The sequence below is a fragment of the Theileria orientalis genome, chromosome 3, assembly GCF_000740895.1.
Source record: "Theileria orientalis strain Shintoku DNA, chromosome 3, complete genome".
Lineage (NCBI taxonomy): Eukaryota > Apicomplexa > Aconoidasida > Piroplasmida > Theileriidae > Theileria > Theileria orientalis.
In genome coordinates, this window is record NC_025262.1 from 725,851 (window position 1) to 748,407 (window position 22,557).

At 42.8% G+C, this 22,557-nt stretch overlaps 8 protein-coding genes across 8 annotated transcripts; 2 read left to right on the top strand and 6 right to left on the bottom strand.

Annotated features, from left to right (window-relative positions):
* Positions 1 to 42: 42 nt before the first annotated feature.
* On the bottom strand, positions 43 to 840 carry TOT_030000342 (conserved hypothetical protein; the record flags this gene model as incomplete). The annotated part of the gene is made up of 4 exons (XM_009693087.1): positions 43 to 128; positions 160 to 471; positions 504 to 639; positions 673 to 840. 4 exons carry the CDS (start codon positions 838 to 840, stop codon positions 43 to 45), a joined length of 702 nt encoding a protein of 233 aa, XP_009691382.1.
* A 1,853-nt stretch (positions 841 to 2,693) lies between these two features.
* Positions 2,694 to 5,787, top strand: TOT_030000343 (conserved hypothetical protein; the record flags this gene model as incomplete). The annotated part of the gene is made up of 4 exons (XM_009693088.1): positions 2,694 to 5,093; positions 5,270 to 5,359; positions 5,390 to 5,692; positions 5,725 to 5,787. The coding sequence occupies 4 exons, from the start codon at positions 2,694 to 2,696 to the stop codon at positions 5,785 to 5,787; spliced, it is 2,856 nt and encodes a 951-aa protein (XP_009691383.1).
* Positions 5,788 to 5,819: 32 nt separating this feature from the next.
* TOT_030000344 (conserved hypothetical protein) lies at positions 5,820 to 6,824 on the bottom strand (the record flags this gene model as incomplete). The annotated part of the gene is made up of 1 exon (XM_009693089.1): positions 5,820 to 6,824. The coding sequence occupies one exon, from the start codon at positions 6,822 to 6,824 to the stop codon at positions 5,820 to 5,822; it is 1,005 nt and encodes a 334-aa protein (XP_009691384.1).
* Positions 6,825 to 6,936: 112 nt separating this feature from the next.
* Positions 6,937 to 11,920, bottom strand: TOT_030000345 (conserved hypothetical protein; the record flags this gene model as incomplete). Its single annotated transcript, XM_009693090.1, has 8 exons — positions 6,937 to 7,263; positions 7,298 to 7,359; positions 7,391 to 7,437; positions 7,704 to 8,569; positions 8,600 to 9,263; positions 9,516 to 10,018; positions 10,055 to 11,632; positions 11,786 to 11,920. The coding sequence occupies 8 exons, from the start codon at positions 11,918 to 11,920 to the stop codon at positions 6,937 to 6,939; spliced, it is 4,182 nt and encodes a 1,393-aa protein (XP_009691385.1).
* A 492-nt stretch (positions 11,921 to 12,412) lies between these two features.
* On the top strand, positions 12,413 to 16,829 carry TOT_030000914 (conserved hypothetical protein; the record flags this gene model as incomplete). The annotated part of the gene is made up of 16 exons (XM_009693091.1): positions 12,413 to 12,555; positions 12,585 to 12,879; positions 12,912 to 13,057; positions 13,088 to 13,217; positions 13,248 to 13,315; positions 13,351 to 13,444; positions 13,475 to 13,569; positions 13,600 to 13,823; positions 13,953 to 14,934; positions 14,977 to 15,112; positions 15,143 to 15,722; positions 15,805 to 16,097; positions 16,130 to 16,412; positions 16,443 to 16,618; positions 16,649 to 16,728; positions 16,766 to 16,829. The coding sequence occupies 16 exons, from the start codon at positions 12,413 to 12,415 to the stop codon at positions 16,827 to 16,829; spliced, it is 3,789 nt and encodes a 1,262-aa protein (XP_009691386.1).
* A 326-nt stretch (positions 16,830 to 17,155) lies between these two features.
* Positions 17,156 to 20,075, bottom strand: TOT_030000349 (glucose-6-phosphate-1-dehydrogenase; the record flags this gene model as incomplete). Its single annotated transcript, XM_009693092.1, has 3 exons — positions 17,156 to 18,347; positions 18,553 to 19,801; positions 19,865 to 20,075. The coding sequence occupies 3 exons, from the start codon at positions 20,073 to 20,075 to the stop codon at positions 17,156 to 17,158; spliced, it is 2,652 nt and encodes an 883-aa protein (XP_009691387.1).
* A 685-nt stretch (positions 20,076 to 20,760) lies between these two features.
* TOT_030000350 (hypothetical protein) lies at positions 20,761 to 21,060 on the bottom strand (the record flags this gene model as incomplete). Its single annotated transcript, XM_009693093.1, has 1 exon — positions 20,761 to 21,060. One exon carries the CDS (start codon positions 21,058 to 21,060, stop codon positions 20,761 to 20,763), a length of 300 nt encoding a protein of 99 aa, XP_009691388.1.
* A 294-nt stretch (positions 21,061 to 21,354) lies between these two features.
* Positions 21,355 to 22,391, bottom strand: TOT_030000351 (uncharacterized protein; the record flags this gene model as incomplete). Its single annotated transcript, XM_009693094.1, has 4 exons — positions 21,355 to 21,591; positions 21,634 to 22,136; positions 22,168 to 22,235; positions 22,291 to 22,391. 4 exons carry the CDS (start codon positions 22,389 to 22,391, stop codon positions 21,355 to 21,357), a joined length of 909 nt encoding a protein of 302 aa, XP_009691389.1.
* Positions 22,392 to 22,557: the final 166 nt, after the last annotated feature.

The following is a 22,557-nucleotide window of genomic DNA, read 5'->3' on the forward strand; positions in this document are numbered from 1 at the left end:
GTTAAGTGAATCTTCCAATTAAATTAAAATCTTAAAGATGTTTTAAGTTGTTTTATTTTTGCTAGGTAGTTTTGAAAACTCTTTTGTTAGCCATAATAGCTCAGACTGTAATTTACACAGGTCATCAGCTGACAATATTGTTTGAAGATTTAAACTTACTGTACATGGATCTGAATTGTTTGGTGCCGATGTTTTCAAGAGATTCTGTATCGTCGGAACTGGTCAGCGAGCCGTTCACGACTGTTGAACTTGATGTGTGTTCGATGTGTGTGGCTGATTTGTGATGATTATTGAACTTTAAATACAAATCTAAGGCAGACTTGAGTTCCGATGGTTTGCTGTCACTGTTGAGAAGTGGAAGGTTAAGCCTTTCGAGAAAAAGGTTGAGTTTATCAACTTGGAATTTGTAATCTTCGTTGTAATTTGGAATGTTTGAATTATAGTCACTTGAAACATCCAAAGATTTGTTATCTAAATATGTATGTGTTTAAATGGTCGCTTACCGCCAAACATCCTCTCGTACTTTTTGGAAAGTGACACATTCAGTAACTTGTTCAAGAGTTCCTCTTTTTGTTCATCACTCAGTTGATTGCGATTAAAATAGTCATCTGGAATGTCCAGGTTTAAGTCATAGCAATACTAAACACGTGTTGGATATAACAATGTACTTACGGTTTTGAACGACTTTAACCACTCACCCGCTTTTGTGTTTTTAAACTTATCCCTCTTTTTTAATGAGTACAAATTTATGTAATCTTCTTCAAGCTTAAATACAAACTCATTAAAGGTCGATAAATAATCACACGTGTTATCGTACCCCAAATTGGTTATCTTCTTCATTAAAAAGTTTGAACTCATTTTAATTTGTTTAAATTGAAAGAAAATATATTGTAAAAATAAAAATATAACTAAATAAAAAATCTAACTTGATTATTAATGATTTAATGCCACGTCCATTTTAGTGTTTATGGTGTGGAATCTAATATAAAATCACGATTTAACAGATATTATAAAGTTTTTAATGTTGTAACAACTATTTCAAGTGTTGTTTCGATGTATACAGAAATTTCATAAATGTAGTATTGTTGTTTGGCTATGAAATATAGCCTTTGTACATTGTTATATCCTTGCTCTTAAATTGGTTGAATAAAGTATTAATTTATATTGTCACTTGAGACGCGAATTGAGCAAATGTGTTGGTATCAAACTCTTTATGGTCATATACTAATATGTTAAAGAGGCGTCATACACACATCTCATTGATATGGGTGATAACACACTTTCAGGTTCATCTGATCAACACACACAGGCCGGAGGTGTGTACGATGAATTGAAAGAAAGGGATCGTACACATAGGTCTATTCTTGATGCACCTGAAAATATGCCAAGATCAAGTTTAAATGGCCTGAAATTTAAGGTATTAAAAGACAAGTGTAGACAGAAATTGCGTCACAAAATCAAGCACCGGTACTCGAGGCTGTTCAGAAGGCACAGGAGTTACATTAGACACTTCGTCAATTTGTCTTTGTCCAAAAGTAAAAAACCAGAATTGGTTCCAAAAGAAGAAGAAAAACCCTGTGTGACTCCAATAGCTAAGTCGAAAGCAAATAAAAACTATGCACCTAACACATTGTCCAAGAACGAGTTTTTCAGAAGACTGTCAGTGATGAGATCGTGTTACAACAAACTTCCCATAATAAAGAGCAAAAATAGCCAAACAGATTTAAATAGCGTGCATCCAGTCAAAGCAAAGAGCGAGCCGGTGCTAATTGAAACGCAGGAAGGACTGGACGTTAAGTTCAAATTGTCCATCCTGATAGATATTTTGTCATGTTCGCTCTGCAAAGGACTGTTCTATAACGCACACACAATCAAAGGGTGTATGCACACGTTCTGCAAAAGCTGCCTAGTACTATCAACAATTGAGAGTAGGTCGAACCATAACACATTTTTATTCAGACGGTCTGGTGTGTCCAATTTGCTTCACAGTCATTCAGAAGGACATAGCAGAAGGCACGGAGTACGACCATAACATCCAGGGCCTGGTGGACAAGATATTCCCGGAGTTTATTGAAAAGGAACGAAATGAGAAGATCGAGCTGGACAAATTCCTGGGAACGAAGGAATGGTCCACGTTACTTGAAAGCGCTGACCACGCCACAAAGTCTGAAGAAAAGCCCAGACTCAAGAGCGAACTAGTGGACTCCACAAACGAGTTCTTGAAACAAGTTGTGAAGCATCACGAAAATATAGGGGCGTTGTTGGATAACGTACTCTGCTTGGCACTGGTCCACGAGTCGGATACTGAGCTGAAGGAAGCGTTTAAGAACATAAAAACTCACTTAGACCAGTTTAGGTTCAAGTCCCAGGAACCCCGGAAAAGTTATCCGAAAAAATACATATGCGTTCCCAAAACGATATATGTATCCCACTTGATGAAGTATTTGGTGCAGGAATTGTCGCTAGATTCCGGTCACAACGTCGTCTTCATGATTAAGAACGCAATTCTGCCTAAGAACCATACTGTTGAGTTTATTTGTAAGAGCCGGAGGATTGACATGACGAAGTGTGTGATACTTCGCTACAGAGTAGTCCTTGAAACACACCACTAAAATGTATAGTAAAATGTATGCGGCGTAATGTTATATGAATTACAGTCATTTGAACAGTAGTATACGATCTATGTACGATATATGATTGTGAGAAGGATCCATTTGCTTGTTCAAATCGTCAGTTTAGGATTGGTGATAAATGTAAGCAAATTTTCACTAAATATAGCAGTTTGTTTTAAAAATTATAGCTTTGTTAATAAATATAACAAAAGTAGTATAAGTTTGTGTGAATACACGTCTTCCTATGATTTTAGCAACAAAATTAGAGATTACACACTATATTCTAATTTCACCGAAAGAAATCATGGATTTCATCAAAAATGTACAGTATACAAAAAAGATTATATTGTAGAGAGAATAAAGCATTTGTTTTCACAACTAGGTCACATCAATAGCTCCATTGAGTTTGGAAGTATACCTAGGCTGGATTATAACAGAGATTCCATAGTTCAAACATATGAACTGTCTAGAGAAATCGATTCTAGAGTCCATAAAAACGACTATTCGGACTTAAGCGGTGAATATTTCTTGAGATTCCAAGGAGATGACGAAGATGAGTTGGCGGTGATGTGTAGATCCAATATTGATAAGGGAGTTGAGTTAATTAGGGTACCCTTAGACATGTGTTATTCAGTAGACTCGTGTGTTGCCTCATTATTGGAAGGTATTAAACTGACGGATGCTGGTTCCATGACTATGAAACATGAAAATGTCTTGCACATTAAGAGGCTTCAGGAATTATCGACAGGTGTGTTGGCAAAAAGTCAAAGCATTTCCACATTTTTTGACAATTTGTCTGCAAATGGGAAAGAAGTAGAGGCTGAATCGTTTGAAACTCGTCTGGATGAGTACATTAACTATAAAAGACTGTTGGTGCTCAGGTCACTGGTGTTGGCTGACCATATACTATCGGTGGATAACGTGCTCATCAAAGTTTTAGATAATCCTTACATGAAATATCACACTATAAATGGCAGAGAAAAGGAGTTGTTCTTGCTGACATTTGCACTCGCGTCAGAATACTATTTGAAAGTAGTATCCTCAGTAATTAAGTATATGAAGGATGGTAGGGACTATGAAGAGCCGGATGGCGAGAAGGTTAGGACGTTGTGGCTACACCACTTGTATAACAAGGATGTTAGCCACAATCCCATGATGTTTGACAGAGAAGCAGTGGAGCAGATCCAGGAAAGGATACTTGAGTATAAGATATCGCAGAGGAAGATGGTGTTGAAGGACATGATGGGACTGTTTAGTGACCCAGTAAACGTGATCAGAGAAAGGTTGGAACACATAGCACAGTCACGTTCAATGATGGAGGATAGATCGGATGGGTTATACTACACAGCAAAGGTGGATTTGAAGACCAATGTGGAAGACGTGTTAGAAAAAATGGAACTGGAGCTAAACGAAAGGGAAATGAAGCATAGTATGTTTTCAAATAGTATATTTTCAGTCGGCGCTGGTGAATTGTCCTATATACTTGGTAAGACTAGTATGGCTGATGGCCGTTCTGGCCTTGACCCGGATCATGAGGAGAAAAGACGGTGTGTAGACTTTTTCAATGACTACATTTTGAATAGCCAATCAGCTGATAACATAATGAAAAGGCCAGTGGAATCGTTAATTTCGTCATTGAATTCGATTGTGGACACTAGCTCAATTAGTAAATTCTTTTGTACAATAGTATCGCATGCCTTAAGGCCAGGGGAGCGTGAAACGGACGTTATGGAAGCGTCATACATGGCAGATTCAGCACCCGGCATACAATGTAAACCAGAAGATAGTATTGTTGACAGTAAAGTTGTTGGTGACGGTAACGGTAGCAAGAGGTGTGGCAGAGCATATATAGTTCCACTTATTGACTTGTGCAACCACGGTGGATCGAAGGCGAACTCACAGATCTCAGTGAGCATGTCTAGTGAGAAGCCATCATTTGTTTTATCAAGTACCAGTGGCATTGGCCCCGGAGATGAGATTTTAATCAACTACGGCGACTTTGATAACAACGTGTGTTTTTTGGACTATGGATTCGTGTCAGGTGACGAGGTCAACAACCACGTACTGATGGAGATTGAGGCAGATACTATAAAGGACGCTGCGAAGATGCATAACGCTCAGACGCTGCTGCCGTCACTGTTCCCAGAGGGCATTCCGAGGGAGAAAGTCGACTTAATAAAGTCGCTGAACCTGGTCGAAATCAATGACAAGGGGGACCTCGGAGTTGTCTATAAAAACCCGTACTTTGAGGGGCTGCCAGTGGCCAAATACATGGAATTTAATCAGAGGTTTATGTCAAACGCACCGGTGGCAGACGAGTCAAACATGTACTACACAGCCAACTCTAATCAGGACAGGACGAGGTTTGTGGACAGGCCCGTATCAGTGGACGATGGCGACTACTCACACTCAACTGTGAATCCACTGATAAGGGTGGACGCAAACGGCATTCCAGAGAGCAGGCTGATACTGTTTTTGAAGGTAAATACGAGTGGCTGTTATTTACACATCTAGTTATTGGTTCCACGCCGACCCTTTGTATTCTAATCTGACACAACATGTCTACCGATATATTCCCCTAATAACGCTAATAGAAGTGTTAGTAGCAATAGCACTGATAAGTATTGAATATTAGTTCGAAAACATATTATTTACAGATACTTCTCTGTAAGACGAGGAAGAAACTGGATTGGATGAGGACCCAGGGCTCGGAAAGGCTGTCCAGATCCATAAACTCGCCCATTGATGTAAGTTTACACTGAGTTACAAAGGTTCAGCACAAGGCGTTTGAAATGGCCTCGACCGTGGCTCTGATGCAAATTAGCGACAAGTACAGTCACTCACTATTCGAGGACTACAAAAGGGCACTAAGTAACCGCATGGGCGGTTTTTCAAGTGCACACAGCGTTGGTACTGTCGGTCGTACAATTAAACCTGCTAGTGCAACTCGTACTAAGTTTAAGGACCTTAAGAGGACGGGGCGCGGATTGGAAAACGCCCTGGTGCTCGCACACTCAATGCGGCGGAAGATTCCGATTTACAAGTGCTCGGCCTTCTACTCAGGGATTGCAAAGCAGAAGGTACTTAGTCCCAGTGCTGTGTCCACCGGTAGCACTGTGGAGAATCACAACAGTACCAATGCCAATGGCGGTCCTTCGGAATTGAGTTCGATTAGGGAGCATCGACACTGTTCAGAGGAACGAGGCGCTATTTAACCAGGTGGGTGGATCCGAACCTGGCCGATATGAACTTGATGAACTTGGTTGCGTCCTCCTCCTGTGGAGGCAGAGACTCAACGAGAGCAAACCTAGGCAGAAGTCTAGAACCGCGTCCACTAATGTGCTTTAGTCCCTTTACTCGCGAGTTCACTGCGTTTATGGTTATGGCCAGGGCCATTGTGTACATTGATACTGTCTTCGGCTGGTAGTACCTGATTTTCCCCTGTTTGGTCGGCGAAGAGGTGAAGGGGTGTGCGCCCTCGTCGGGGCCCTCCCTCAAGTAGTTGGGAACTGACCTCATTACGAATTCGGAAAGCGATGCCACGACCACGTAGTCCACGGCGCCCCCATGGATAGCTATTTCGTTGGCGGCCTGAATATAGTTCCAGAAGCAGCTGTTCCCTTCGTCCTCAGGCGCCCACCTCTTCGAGCTTCCATCAACTATTTTTCTACTGGGTAAGTCGTCAACGAATCTAATGAGCAGTCTCTTCATGGAATTAACACAGAGACTGGCGCTGTCGCCATCCTTGTGTCCATTGGCACCCGAGTCTGGCTTCGCACTTGGAATGTGTGATTCTTCCTCGTCTTGGTCACTAAACAGACCCGGGTCAGATGCGCAGTCTGCGCTGGCTGAATCCTGAGGGTCCTGAGATTTCCCTTCCGAACTCGGGTTGTTTGCGTTCACCTTGGTCAATTTTTTACCAAAACAGTGCTTAAGTAAATTATACACAAACTCTGTAGAGTAGATTTGCGAAAGACTCGAATTCTGAGTAGCTCCATTGCATTTATTCGAGTAAAAGGAGAAAGCTATGTCAATGCCGGCTGACTCTATGGCCTTGCTCCACGCCGACCTTGTGCAAATCAGCAATGCCTTAGAGTCTTCCTTGCAGTAACTGCTGGTTAAAATGGTTCCGATCAAATTCAGCGCCTGCACTACACATTGGGATTCGTCGTCCTCATTTAAAACGCACGCTGAATAATAAGTGTTTTTCATATGAATGTATTGTCATGTTGTCTATTTATAAGGTAAATAATAAAGGTATCTGCGACTGTGTATTTATGGTGTTCATTACATTATACTAACAGCTCTAACGAATATTTGGGGTTTAACAGCATAGGAAGTTCCTTTTCTGACGATGTGTGGTCTTTCCGGGGCTCTTTTTGCCCTTTTGGAGCCTGCTAGCGTCTCTCTGTTCGGTGGCTGCGTTGCACATTGCTTTGGATTCCGGCCTCGACATCTCGTACGACGCAATAGAGTGGAAAGGTGACTGTTTGTACTGCTGGATCGACGTGTTGATGGGCACTCCAGCCTCGTATGCCGGGTAGTTGCAGATGTACGCCGGCTCCATTCCATCCATGTAGTGTGCAGTCATTGGCTCGTGGCCAACGCTCTGAATGATGTACTGGTTGCTCGGGTACAGCGGAATCGGACTCTGTTCAGTTATTCTATGGGTTGATATAGCTTACGTTCATTTGCTCCTCTGGAATGGAAACGTACCCGTGCTGTGTATAGTGAACTGGAATCTCGTCTATTCATACTTATTAAATCAGTAAACTTACCCATCATCTGACACCTCTCTTCTTTTGTATTATTTTTATTTGTATTTCTGTCCATTTTTGTATTTCGCGTTATCTTATTTGATTTAGTAGGCAGGGCTGTGGCGTTCAGTCCCCTTGACGTTTATGTGTTTTAAGGTTTACCGGTGTGTATTTAATTTATACTTTTTAAATTCTTATTTGACATGCAGTGTGCGCCGACTTGTGATACTTGACACACTTGGAGAACGGGGTGGTATTTTCACTGATGTACTTGTGTAAATATGTAAATTAATTGCGATTTGGGCGCTTGGAGGCCAGGATGCCGAGAATCCACCTGTAGTTGATCACCGGGACCCCCTCGTAGGCTCCGAAGCAGACCTTCTTGCCGCCTACCTGAGGCGACGCAACGGGGGCCGAGCGCGCGTCGCTGACCGCCGGCGCCGAGCCTTCGGATGATACCACGACCGCGTTCACGAGGATCCTGTCGCGTGCAAAGTGCTCCTCGACGTCGCTCGCACTGATTTCGAACCTGGAGAGCGCCTCGAGCACGCTCCTCTCCACGTCCGAGGCGACCTCGTCCAGCGACTCGACCGGCTTCACCCGGATTCCGCAGTGCTTTCGGTAAAGCGCACAGTCCTGCTCGGATATCTGCAGCTCTGCCTCCTTCAGTACGTACACGCTCCAGCCCCAAAGCTGCTTCGCCTGGGAGTAGGCCTCCTTAAAGCTGAGTGGACTTGCGCCGTCGCACTGTGAGCCTTCAAGTGGCACGAGTGCGCCGGCTGGGGCTGCTTCCGCGGCCGTTCCGTTGGTCGTCAGCTGTGACAGCAGCTCGAGGCTCGACTCCTGGGACGACTTGGCCTGCGTGCCGCTGAACTCGCTGAGCTCGTCCATGTCCTGCCTGTACTGGGAGGAGCTGTCCTCCCTGAAGTGCTGGATTGAGAAGTCCTGGAGCGAGTACTTGTTTGGGATCCCCTTCAGGTGCGGCAGCACGTACTGTTCTGGAATCGCTTTAAAGTTCAGCATTCCGTCGAAGTACGCATCGAATATCCAGCTCAGGTTCACGAATTCGAGGCCGATTTTGAACTCCGACCTCAGGGTGTTGAGCACCTTCACGACCTTCATGCAGCTCCGGTCAAAGCGCTCTATGCCTCCGTCCAGCAGCGGCACTCCGATCATCTGTAACTTAGTGTCCCGACTCACCTGAACACTCTTTACTTTCTAGCTACTTACCAGGTTCAGAGATGCCCTCATCTCGCCCATGCTCATGTCCGAGGACAGCAGTGAGTACGAGACCGCATCCTTTTCGAGTTTTTTAGACCCTGACGCGAACCCGCTCGATGTGAACGACTTTATGAACTTGTTCACGTTCGTTTTGTTCAGGTGCTTGAAGTCGAGGTTGTTGAGCGCCGCTATCTTCGGACTGAACTTAATCTGGTTAGAGTTGAGCACGTTTTTCAGCATTTTCAGGTTTACGCACTCCTGCACCGAAGGCTCATTGCTGAACATGAACAGCAGCACGTAGTGGGTCAGGTCGCGTGGCCTTTCCTCCTTCGTCCTGTTGATTATTTCTTCAAACTGCCTCAGGATATTATCTGTTCCATTAAACATGTCCTCCATGGTCGTGGTTTCAAAGTCAAAGGTGCATATCTGCGATCTTCCGAAACTCCTCAAGCTCGTGTTTATAGTCCCAAAATCACTCTTTATTTCACTTTCTATTCTGACAATGGAGTTCAACTTGCTTCCCTTTATGGACAGGATCCTGCTCACGTTTGGCATGCCCACTATGCTATTTAATAAAATGAAGTCGTCAGTGTTACCGATGTTATTGGGAATGTTATCAGGGGTCGTTCCGTTGGTGGTAGTTTTATTTGGGGAATTTGGTTCTTTATGGTTGCTGTTGTTGAGAGGGTTTGGTCCTTTATGGTTGCTGTTGTTTAGAGGATTTGGTATGTTGTCCTTTTTTGAGTATGCGGTGCTTTTTTGACTGCCGTTGGGGGCCTTTCTGTTGTTTCCAACGTGGTTTTTGTTGCTCCCCGTCGTATTTATTGTGTCTTGGTACTTAGGAGTTTCTTCATCAACTTCATGTTTGCGCTTTTGGGGTGCCCCGAGTTCATCATTTTCCTGGGTCGCAACCGTCGACTGTGACTGCAGAGATTTCTGCTTGAAGTAGTTGTTCCAGCCCTTGGTTAAGTTCAACTCGCGTTCAGGTGGCGGAGGCGATGCCTGTAGCTTTGACGCATTATTCACTACTAAAGTGGGACTGGGAGCAAGATGCTCACCTTTAACATAACTCGAGTACGTAACTTTAAACACGAGTGCGAATTGTTTGTTGAAGTTAATGTGGGCCACCAGGGGTGCGATGTATGACTGCTGAGCAAGTGGAAAGTTCACAGATTGAAACAGGTCGATTTCTCCGGTCTCTCGTGGCGATTCAAGTAAACACTCGTTGGAATTAGTCTTAAAAACGTCATGCTTCGTGATGTTCTCCAGCGACTTCTTATCAAACAGCTGCGATTGGCCTGAACTGTGCAGGAGGTATGAAAGAACCCAGATCCCGTTCGAAAAGTTGTTCGGCATGACGTAGGAGAGCACCGAAGTCGTGAAATCCTCGGTCGCCGCCGTGTTCTCAGCACCATTGGTCACAGTCGACTTACTCTGACTATTGAGTTCGGGCACTTCTTCAACTGCCGCTCTGTTGGTTTTAACTTGATTCGGATACAGGTCCACGTAGCACTTGGATCCGTCTCCGTAGGTCAGGTCCCTCAGGCGGACGCCAGTCACATTCTTGAACGAGTCGTTCAGGAAGGACAGCGTGGACTGGGTCAATGCGATATTGTTGCCTTCGATGGTCGAAAGGACCTGCCTCGTCTTCGAGAGGCTGAAGTACAGCGTGTCCTTCACCACCGCCACTTCTGACTCCGGCTTCTTCGCGATCAGCGCCAAGTCCGTGCCCTTTGAGAACGCCGGTTTGTTGTCCAAGGCCAGCTTCTCTTCGTTCTTCAGGGCCAGCTTTCTGCTGCCGGAGGCCCCGGGCATTGGCGCTATTGACAGGTTACTTTCGCTGACTATGAACTTTTTGAACGGCACCAGCTTCTTCAGCGCGATGTACGTGGCCTTGTAGTTCCTTCTGATCGAGGAGTAGTTGTCCATGAAGTGCTTGTAGATCTTACTTTGGGATATCCGCAGCGGCCGCTCGTACATCTCCTCGTCAAAGGAGACGTTGTACTTCACGCTCGCCGTTGTGTTTTGCGATATTCGGACGCTCTCCAGCATCTTCAGCACGCTGAACGTGCTCAACATCGCCGCCGGCGTGAGCAGGCCCATGATAGACATCTTGCAGACTCCCTTATTGTTCGAGTAGTCGAAGCGCGCGTGGTTCATCTTCGAGAACTGCGTCGCGAAGTTCGAGAGCAGCATCCTCACCGTGCACGGCTTTTCCGCGTTTTTTCCCAGGAGGCTGTCGATGTTCGACTTGTAGAGCACGTTCAGCAGCTTCGTGCAATTGTCCTTCCCCGAGACCCTCATCACGCTAACGTCGTAGTCGTCCGACTTCGGCAGGTTCATCGAGTTAAAAAAATACGCCTTCGGGTCATTCCTGTTTATGTATTTGAGGTCGCTCTGTTCTGCCGATTGGAACGCCCTTTGTCTCTTCTTCGTAGCTCCGTAGTCGTTCTTCAGGTATGAGTGTATTATGTCAGAGTAGTCTACCTTAGGCTTCTTGACCTTGGGCATCTCCTTCTGAAACGACCTTATTTCGTCATAGATTGTCGTGAACGGTATTTTGTGCTTCTTTAGGTCCTCGCGGAACGTTATGCTCGACCTCGTTATCATGATTTCGTCGGGCGTGAAGATGCCCGAGTACTCGTTCGTGATCACCACCGCCTCCTTGCCCTTCCTCTTTGCTGAAATCAGGTTCATTATGCAGTCTATCAGCCCCGTCACGATCTCGTACTTTGAGCTTGAATTGATTGAAAGCGGCTTCTTGGACGAGTTCAAGAGGCCGGGACACCTGGAGTCCGTGTTGTGCAGCGTGAGGTAGTATATCATGGACTTGTTGATCATGGAAGACAGCTGAAACTTAATGATTTCCCGGTGGTCAGAGCTCGATGCCTCGTCTTCTAGGCCCAAGTCGAAGTTCGTCCTCGTGTCCGACGAACTGTTGGAACTCGCTGAATCTTGGCTCCTCTGGTCTTTATCGACCTTCACGTCGGAAATCGCCAACTCCTGTTTCCCGCCCTTATCCTCCAAATTCATTAAATCTTTCTATAACAAGATTAAAATTTAGTTGTAATACCATGGTTACTCCATATCTCTCAAGAAATGTACTGCATATTCTATAAAGAATCTTTAAATCGGCCTTATTTTTTTGATTCACTAAAATATGTGCTATAATTTTTGAAAAAAATTACCTAATACGTCTTTATAAGTCAAGTTATCGGCAGGAACCTTCGGGTGCCTAAATGAGTTTAAGACCCACTTAGGTAAACCGGAAGGTGAGTTAAATTCTACGTCGATCTGACTACCGATGTGGCAACAGTAGGGAAGAGTCATGATAAACTTCGATGTGTATGATTAAACTAGCATTTGTTAAAATAAAAAGTCATATATGGAAAATTAAAGAGATATCTTACAAAATTAGGAACTTATATAATGAATCGTAACGATATTGTAGTGTGAGTGATGTCGAATATGTATTATGATAAAATTACTAATATTTACTTAATGACGATATTTGATATTAATATTTTTATCCTTAGTAAAGAGGTAATATAATTTATCAGATTTAAGTTGATTTATTATTTGGAATTGCGATATTGTGTTTCAAATGTTAAATAAATGATTTCTATTAGAATTTTGAAAATAAACCGTCAAAAATGTTTAAATGATATTAATGCAGTCAGTGTGTATTTAAATAAAAAAAATTGTTGTTCGTCTACTGTTCAAACACGTTCCCAGTCTACCTCAACTGATGTTCAGATTAATAAAAATGGTATTTTTAAAAAAAATCTATTCATCAATAAATGATTATTATTAGTTCTCCGTTTGGATTCTTCATTAGTTGATAAATCTTCCTCAACGGTTTTGAAGGCTTACCAGGTTCTTAGAACTAAGCCTAGAGGATACGATGATGTGAAGTTTATGTTGGAGCTCTCCAACAAAACACTGGCTATTTTGTCGCTTCTTAAGTTAGTTTTGCCCCTTTAAATGTGAATAGGTCCCATGAGTTGGCGGATATCTGTGAAATACTGGCTCTGCATAAGTATAGGAATATACTTTTGATGCACGGAATATCGGAATCATTATACTGGCTGTGTAAGCTGAAGAAGGTTAAACTGAGGGAACTGAGTATATTTTTAAAAGCGTGTTATATTTTGAGGTTGGACGGCAAAAAATATGTCAAATTTAGGTACATACCGAATGTAAGATATTTGGACGCCTTCTTCAAAGAGATTGAAGATGTGCGTCACCTAAAGAGCGTGGGAGACCACTTGAGATTTTTGCAATTCTTGGTATTTATGCGAGTATTGACACGCACCTGTAGGTTCACTCGGATCTCTGGATATCGGAAAAGTACGTTAAAAAGTATCTACGGTTGTACGAGCACTGTGTGAAGCACATGGGACTTATGTCCTACAACCACCTGTCCACTTTTAGTCAGACGCAACTGGTAGTAGACGACTCGGACGAGTAAGTTGATTTGCTTGATTGTGTGTTCAGAGATGTTTTTGACTTAATCTGTCTGAATTTCGAAAGGGAGTTGAGTGGTTCCGACATGTCACACGTGAGGATGCTTAACAATTCGCTGCTGTGTTCGAAGATCAGGGATCTGCCGACGCCGTTTGCAAGAGTATGCAGTGGTCAAATAATGATTTTATAGGTGTTAAAGTACTTTTTAAATGAATGCAGGGGTTCGATAACACCAGAATTCACGGTTGAGGCCTTAGCGTAAGTTTAAAGATTAGTCATGTGTGTGCATTTAGGCTTCTGTCCAAGTTCTACTACCGAGATACAGAATGTTTAAATAAAATAGGACTTTGTATTTCTGGTAATATACACAATTATTCGTCCTCCCAGGTACGCGGTTAAGAGACAAAATATGCATAGTTGGCATCATGTTTGAATCACTTTGCGTCGCTTTCGTATAAGCACAAGCCACTAATAATCGCAGTTTCCAGATATGTAGCAGGTATTTATGTCTAGTAAAATGTGTTTTTAATAGACTCATCGAGCAAAGATTTGTACTCTAAGTTCAGCATTATCGCATCACTGTCTAATTTGATATCTAAAGTAAAATATAACCACATCAGTTCAATTAACGCTGTATCTGCAACTTCAAACGATGGAGTATCTGAAATTAAGAAGCTCATTGAATCGGACAATAACGGTTTCGATGACAACGCTGTTGGTGATAGTGTGAGGGGAAGCGTTATTAATATCGTTGACAATGTGGATAGTGGAATTAATCTGGCAGATTTTGTCTTTAAACGAGGGAAACAGAAGTATTTAGCAACTGATAGTAAACCTATATTTACCACTGATAGTTTTATTCAAGCCACAAATGGATCTGAAGGAGAAATGGCAGAGAGGCCACGAAGGTCTGTTCTGAGGAAGCTTAGGAGATCATTGCCAGCAGTAAGGGAGAGTAAAGATAAGGAGGGCGAGTTGAAATACGTGCCAGAGTCGACGGATATTATAAGTGTGCAGTCGTTATCGCAGTACTTTAGTAACTTTTACTCAACATATTTTAATGGAGAGCATCCAGCACTGAGAAGGCTGAATAACAGAAGGTCGATGAAGCAGCAACTTGAAAAGAATAAAAGGGGACCGGAGTTTGAATTCAGTAAGTGCCTGTCCAACGTATACTACGAAAGGAAACATGACGGGAACGTTAACTCCTCGATTAGAAGAATCAAGTATAAAATGAAGTACTCGGGATCGAGGATAGTTCAGCCATCAACTTTCTACATAAATCAAGTTAAAATATTGAAACGATGTTTCCTATCACCATATGTTAAGTTTAATGCTGATAATAAGGGTTGGGAACTGAATAAAGGGCTTGAGAGTGTAGTTAGTAAATTGGTGTCTGGTGAATCGTTGGTTGGAAATAATAGTTTAATGTATGTGGACAATAAAGTGTTACTAAAACCATATCATCAAAAATACAGATTTAAACACAAGACGATGAAGGAATTTGGGAAGATAATGGGTTTGAGTAACAAGGTTGACGGAATAATTAGGTATTTTACGGACAATAATCTGTGGAGCTACACACACAAGGAAAACAGCATTGTTACAAGTCAACCGTGTGTAGTGGACTATATAGCAAGTGTTATTAGCTCGTTTTCTAGACTTAATTATATGCCCTTTTCCCTGTATAAGTCGGTATTAGAAGTGCCTATTCCAAGATTGGTTGAAGTAGTTAGAAGCGACTATAGAAGGGAAGGTTCAAATGTTAATGTATCGCGGTTTTTGAATTCAGTTACTAAAATAGTTGACTCGATGAGAGTGACGATGATGCGTGATAGGTCTGGAACGATTGTATCTAGATTAGAGGAACTGCTCTGGTAAGTTTGATACAATATTTTCGGAATAATATATAATTGTAGTTCGGAGGGGTTCGTTTCACTTATTGCTGAATATTATGCTAAGGAAGAGTGTGTAGAATATAGACTATGTTGTAAGCTTGTCGACCATATGTGTAGAATTAGCTTCTGTAAGTATTTGAAGGATCCAGCTTTTAAGGTATGTTAGAGCTTGTAGCAATATTTGTAGAACGGGAACACATCAAACTCGTCTTCAAGTGCCAATGACTTGCATCAAACCACAAGGCTTGGAACCATTATATCGACCCTTTGTAGACTAATTTGTATAATAGATGAAAAGGGGTTTCTTGATAAGACTGATTTTGAGGAAAAGTCGCTTGTGGATATAATAAACAATGTTGTCTATGTGTCATGGCTGAGTAAGTTGGTTCAGAGTAAAGATGAGGGCTTTAATGGATCGATAGAAGGCGTTTCAGGTGAAATGTCGAGTAAAATATATGGAATTTTGCAAAAATGTGTTTGGAAGATCCTGGAATCACTGGAAAGGAACGAGTGTGACACGCATCTGGTACAAAAGTATATGGATGCTTTAAATAGATATAAAGAGTTAATAAAGTATGATGAGGAGAAGATATCAGTGGTTTGTGAGGAGAATGGGAGCAGATATCTGAGATCTGGCGAAGAATCCGCGTCGAGTGTCGAAGACTATTACACAAGGATTATGAATAAGTATAAGCTCAATAGCGGCATGATAAGAAGTGAGAATCAGCTTCTTTACGATATAAAAAATAGGTTAATGCCTAAATTTGGTCTAATGGGAGCGGGAAATGAAATTCACTTTTATAAAAACTCTAGCATCAGTCCGACCCTACTCTACTATTTCTATTACAGTTCCTACTGTGATTTTTAATCGTAATTTACTCTTTTCTTCATATACATATTTATCAAGCATGAGTTACATATCTTCCTCCAGTGTCGTGGTCAATAGCGCCTATAACTCGTCCTCTCACTCACAGGCGGGACGGAACGCGAGTTCGGACCAAAAGTTGGTAACAATCACGCACAAAGGCAAGGAGGCGCCCATCAGATACGTCGTCCACGAAATAATTAGGATTTTGGCAAAGCACAGGAGGCCGTTGCACACGCTCGAGCTCGAGAAGGCGCTCCGCAACATTGGATTTGACGTAAGTCCAGCCCATCTCTGATTCGGCTTTAGGGAGTGAACATATCCACGAACAAGGAGCTCTTTGAGCTCCTGGAGAACAACAAGATGATCGACTTCAACACGACCACGAAGAGGCTGCTGTACAAGAACAGGTTCGAGTCGGTGGTCAGCCAGGAGACGCTGCTGGCCTACGTCGTGAACAACGTGGGCTCCAGCGGGCTCAGAGTTAACCTGGAGCTGCTGACCAACAGCGCCTCGATGGTCACGTGGATCAACGAGCTGCTGAAACATCGCAAAATCCGCGCAATTCGCTCGAACCTGTCGCACGCCAAGGGTACGTTTGCCGCCTAAACCGAGTGCGTAGGCAAGAAGAAGTGCAGGTACGCCGGCACGCAGAACCAGTGCAGCCTCTACAGCTCCTCGAAGTGCCAGGAGTGCTACAACAACGTCGACGGCCTCGTGCTCTTCCCCCTGGGCAAGGAGCACTTCGAGCAGGAGCGCTACAAGCTGGACCACGACATAAAGTCGCTCTGGGACTCGGTGAGTGCAGCTCATCTCACGCCTTTGTAGGTAACCGTTCCGCCTAACGAGGACCTGCTTCGTGACTACAACATCAGTCAGGCCGTGATCAACTTTCAGCCGACTCAGCCGTAAGTGTTCACCAGACCCACTTATAAATTATTTTAGTGAGAAGCGGAAGAAGAAGGAATCCAAGGGGTACGGTCTCAAGATATTGTTGCTGTTATTATAGCTGTTATTACTGTTTAGTGTTGTAGTTACTGTTGTCATTGTTCTAGTTATTGTTTATTGTTGCAGTTCATATTAAAAACGTATATATCATATCTTCCCTAGGTTCAAGTTGAAGATGCGCAAGATCTACAACACTCACCTGTTCACCCCGGAGGAAATGAAGGACGGAATAACGCTAAACTATCAATAATGCGATTGTGTACTCATACGCGTGTAGTCATGTGTATTTATCAGCATATTAGGGTGTGTCGGCTGCGCCCGCTTGCATAAATGCCCGCGTGTGTCGGTATGCACTTTTGCAACATGCGGAGTGAGGGTAAGGGCACATCAGAGCAGGGACAGCAGCGACTCAGCCTCCTTCGGACCCGCGGAGCCACGCGGGTAGAAAAAGGGCACCAGCTTCTTCTCCGTTATCTCGTTCAGCACCGGCGTGAGCACGCGCCACGCCTCGTTCACCTGGTGGATCGTCGGGAAGATCTCGCGCTTGTTCGAGAATGCGTAGTAGAAGAGCAGCTCGTAGGCGCCCTCGATCGACCTCTTTGCCGCCGAGGACTCGACGTCGACCAGGATGCGCTGCGCCGGCTTCATGCCGTTGTCGCTCTCCAGGTCCGAGGTCATGCCGTCGCGCACCTCGCCCACGTTGATCTCCTTCAGGTCCTTCACCCAGAATACCGAGGGCCGCGGGTGTATTCTGTAGACGAGCTGCGAGGGCACGAAGTCCCTGCAGATCTCCTCCGGCAGGTTGTTCTTGAGGTTGAGCCTCAGTTCCACCGACTTTTCGTCCAGCCCCTTGCCCGAGGTCACCACGAAGGGCACTCCTCGCCAGTCGTCGTTGTCGATCCAGAATACCATGGTGCAGTAGGTTGGGCAGAGCGAGTCCGGCGCCACGTTGTTCTCCTCGCGGTACGCGCATCCTGCCTCGGAGGCTGTGTACTGTCCTATTACTACGTCCTTCAGCTCCGCCGTCTTGATTGACTTGAGCACATCGTACTTGTCCTGTGATATCGACTTTCTGTGATGCGCCTTCATTGCGATAAGTGATAGCAGCTGCATTCCGTGGTTCTGTATCATGTCTCTTATGATTCCGTACGACTCGAAGTAGCTTCTTCCCATGGAGCCGATCTCCTCCTTCAGCGTGATGTGCACGCTCTTCACGTAGTTGTTGTTGAAGAGCGGCCCGTACCTTATTGAGAGCTTCGAGGAGATGATGCAGCTGATCATCGGCTTCCCCAGGTAGTGGTCCACCAGGAATGTCTCATCCGGGCTCACGTGCTTGCTCAGGAACTTATCTATTTCGATGCACGAGTCCAGGTCTCTTCCGAAGGGCTTTTCCAGCATCACTCTGAACCATCCGTTCTTCGGCTTGCAGCAGGACGTCACGATCTTCAGGATGTTCTGGTACGCCTCCGACGGCGTCGCCAGGTACACCATTCTGTGTGACGTCTGTGAGCCCGACTCTATCGAGTGCAGCCTTTCCGAGAACTTCTCCAACAAGTTGTCCCCGTCGTATTGCAGAGTCCTAAACATCAATTGTTAGTTATCAGTTAGCGGTTATCATTAGGTTTAATGCTAGCAAATAGTTTTATTGTTGACAGTAAATCATTGCGACTTATTTCATTATTTGAGATCAATATGTCCAATGCCATTAAACACAGTTGCTGTATTATAGCGCTTTAAAGCAACACTTAGTAACTATGGTAACTAATACACCCGTGTAAACCTACATTCTGCTGCACTTGTTCTTGAACTCCGATATCACCGTCGGGAAGTCAAACCTCGCCGCCGGGTTCCTCATGAATATGTTCGTGGTGATCGAGTCGAAGATGTCGTTCGAAATCGTGGAGAAGAAGTCGTCGAAGTCCAGGTCCGTCCTCGATATTGCCAGGATGTGGAACCTGTTCGGCAGGAAGCCCAGGTAGAAAAGGTGGAAGAGCGCCGGGTATATCTTCTTCCTCGCGAGGTCCCCGCCGCTCCCGAACAGCAGAAACGTCAGGTAGTCGCTCTGCTCCATCGGTATCTTCAGGCGCACCTTCCTTATCGTCGACGAGTCCAGCACTGCTATGCAGCCTGGTTTCGTGAATATCTGCGTCGCTGGGAACCTTATCGGGTCGTAGTGCCTGTACTGCAGCATCGTGTTCCATATCTTCTTCTTGCGCTCGCCCTTCAGGAAGAAGAGCTTACTCTTCGCGCACGAGAGGAATGGCAGGGAGCATGTGATTCTTTCTCTCACCACGTTCGTCTCCGTGTACGTCGCCATGACTCTGTGCACTGAGTCCGTCACGTACGACGAGTCCAGCGTCGAGAGGTACTCTGGGAAGAGGCCCGCTATGTGGAAGTCCTCTCCTATGCCCAGTGTCACCAGGTCCGGCACCACTGGGTACATCGGCTTGAACATGTTCGAGTCCAGTGCGTCCTTCAGCGACTCCAGGCTCGCCGGCTCTTGACTCACGAAGTACGAGCTGTCCACGCCGAAGCCCTGGTCGTTGTCCAGGCCCTCTCTGTAAAACAAGTTCTGGATTCTGTTAACGTTCACCACTCCGAACACCTTCTCCAGGTCCTCCTCGTACTTCCTCACGCACTCTTCCAGTGGCAGTGACGTGTCTGGGAATATCAGGTTTGACTCCGGAATTGGCCATCCCTTAAGCAGCGTGTTCCTTATCAGCCTCACGTTTGACATTTCATCGTCCGACTCCACGTACCTCTCGTCCACCATGAACAGGATTATCCTGTTGAAGTCTATGTCCAGGTCCCTAAGACCACCTAGGAACCTGTATATCTCCATTGGGCTTGAGCCTCCTGACAGGCCTATTGTCACTACGCTCGTCGGCGACCTTGCCTGCTTCGTTCTTATCATGTGCAGGATCAGGTGTGTTGCCGCAGTAACGAACCCTTCCTCCGTGTGGCAATCCAGCAAACACGGCTCAAATATTATGTCATCTGCGTCCACTATGTCCTCTGATTGTGGAGTCAAGACTGCAAATTTGTGTTAGTTCCACTGTTAAACAAATGTGTATCTATAATGTACTGTAAACTTACTGTGAGATGTAGACTTAAAATCTAAAAAATCGTTTATTTTACTTGAATAAAACGATTTTAGCCATTTATTATAATCTGAATAAATTGGTAAAAGTAAATTGGAGAACGACCCGTATGAATCTGTTGTCGACATTGTTCTAAACACCCTTCTGTATAATTTTTCAGGTACAGGCTCCAAGTTATATGCAAAGCTTTGAGAACTTGTTTTCATTTAAATAAATCAAGTTTAGATTGCAAAATTGCGTCTCGAATTTAAATAATAAAACTAGAGTTTACAGAATTTGAAAAAACGAGAAATATATTAAAACTTAGTTAAATATTCCAAAGGAATGTGCTTTAAAATTTTATTTTCAATTTTTTCAATCTATTTTTTCTGATTTATATCACGATTAAATGAATTAAAGTTATCTTTTACTATAAATATGGTACAATATATCATTTGAGATATAATTAAAATCAATTATTAGAATTAGATCCCTTCATTTCTAAATTTATTAAATGGCATATAATAAATTTAGATTGGGGGTTGATTAAACTATATAAAATGTTCTGCTAACTCTGTACTGACTCAAATGTAGTGGCAACTATTAATAATTTAATTTAAAATAATTTTTTTATTAAATATATTTAAATAATTTTTAATTATTTTTGGTCTGAAGTGTCTCATAAAATATTATTTTCTTTCTAGGAATCTTATTCAGTTTTGTAAACTTCTACTTTGTCATACCATACAACGTCGACTAACCTTTTTATCGATATTCCCCGTATATAATAGATCTATTTATATAAATCATTATATTCGTTATTATGTTATATATGACCTCAAAAATGATTGTATACTGATCATATATATTTACTAATATGACCATATTACTTTTGGGCCTTAATTTTTTGCTCTAATCTGACTTGGTGGACTTAGTCAGTATGAAATTTGCGGGAGACTCGCCACTTTCGTCTGACTTGTAGGCCACCCATGCATATGTCAGAGTTAGTCCCAGTACTAATACTACTGCCGTGACCACCCCCGTCATCATTGAGGCCATTGAGCCGAAGCCTAGTAGCCTTGTAAACGATGGCAAGACGAGCATAGACGTCGTCGGCAGCGCGAACAGTAGGATTGAGAATCCGCCTACCAATTTGCCTTTGTGCAAATCGGGTCTCTTCAAAAGTGCCTTTACGGTTTTTAGATTAAACATTTTCAAGATTTATATTAAAATGTTATTTTTCGTGTTTAAATAATTATATTTGAACGATTAGAATCCTAATTGACTGTAAAATTTTCAAATTCAATAAACCTTCTATTGTAATAGCTAGTTTGTTTTTAAATTAAAAAACCCAGTACAATTAAATATTAACTATTAATTTTTAAATATTTCGTAAAGCCTGTCTGTTTGTTAAAATGTTGTTTTTGAGACAACTGTTTAATTTTATACACAACATTAATGTTGGGGACTAGGGATAGAATAGTGTGTATTTCTTTACAGTATAAATTACATAAAAGCTCTGAGGAAACCTGAAAGTGCGTTTTCAACTCCAGGCTGGTTATTCATTCCTGGATTGAAGGTATCTCTAAAATAGTTGTGTTTTACCGATTTCAATAAGCTCGAATACTCCTTGTCCGCGTTAAACAATTCACTGTATTTTTCACATATATCTTGAAACTTGTTCGGGTCAGGAGGGTCACATGACTCACTTAATAGGTGTGCAACTCTTATTTGAACCGGAGTCTATATTAGTGTGTTAGTTTACAAATATATATTAAAAAATACCTTTGGATCTTCCAAGTTGCAATCTAGCATATATACAAAACACTTTGCGTTTAAGACGTCTCTAGATGCTAAAAGCATCAAAACTGCTCTCAAGTAGTAATAATCACCATCCAACCTATTTTCCTCCTCTTTCCATTCTTTGATCGATTCAAACAGTAACTCTACATCCTGGGAATACACCAAGTTGGCCTGTGCTTTAATATACTGTTTATCTTGTTTATAGAATGATCCGAGCGATTTGTGTAATTCTGGATTGCCATTTGGGAATTCAACAGATTTACTGTATAAGATGGCTCTGTTCATAAATTTTGTAAATAGAGACATTGTAGATTGGTATTCCTTGCTTTTATTAAAATCGGAAGAGTGTGGAGATGTCTTCCAGGGTGTTTCAAAAACTGAAACAAAATTTGTAACCATCTGAGGTGTAAGGGCTACTGAACCGGATTCGGCAACTTTAACATATTCGTCCATTAACTCTCCAGATAATACGTATTGATTGTTTTCTAAAGAATATAAAATTGTATGTAATCATACCTAAGTAAACAAGAGCATATTTGTATAATGTCTCAAGAGATTCGTTATATTTTTTCCTCAAAGCATTTCTAAAGTGATTTGTTAATTGTGTGTCGATAAAAATAAAGTTTATGAAAAACTAACCTTTTCACGAATGTTAAAATGTGTTGCATCGATTCGTAAAACTTGTTTTCCTTAATTTCAGTATCTATTCTCGTGAGCATAGCATCTGTATTTGTTGCCATTTTTAAAACAGGTGTTTGAATAGTAAAAAGTTATATAAGTAAGTAATGTAATTAATTGTGAATGGGGACATGAATATGTGCAAGATTCTATTTGATTTGAAATCTTTTAACTATATTATTGTAACTTTATAGATTGCAATTTTGGTTATTTTGTTATAATTTTAAT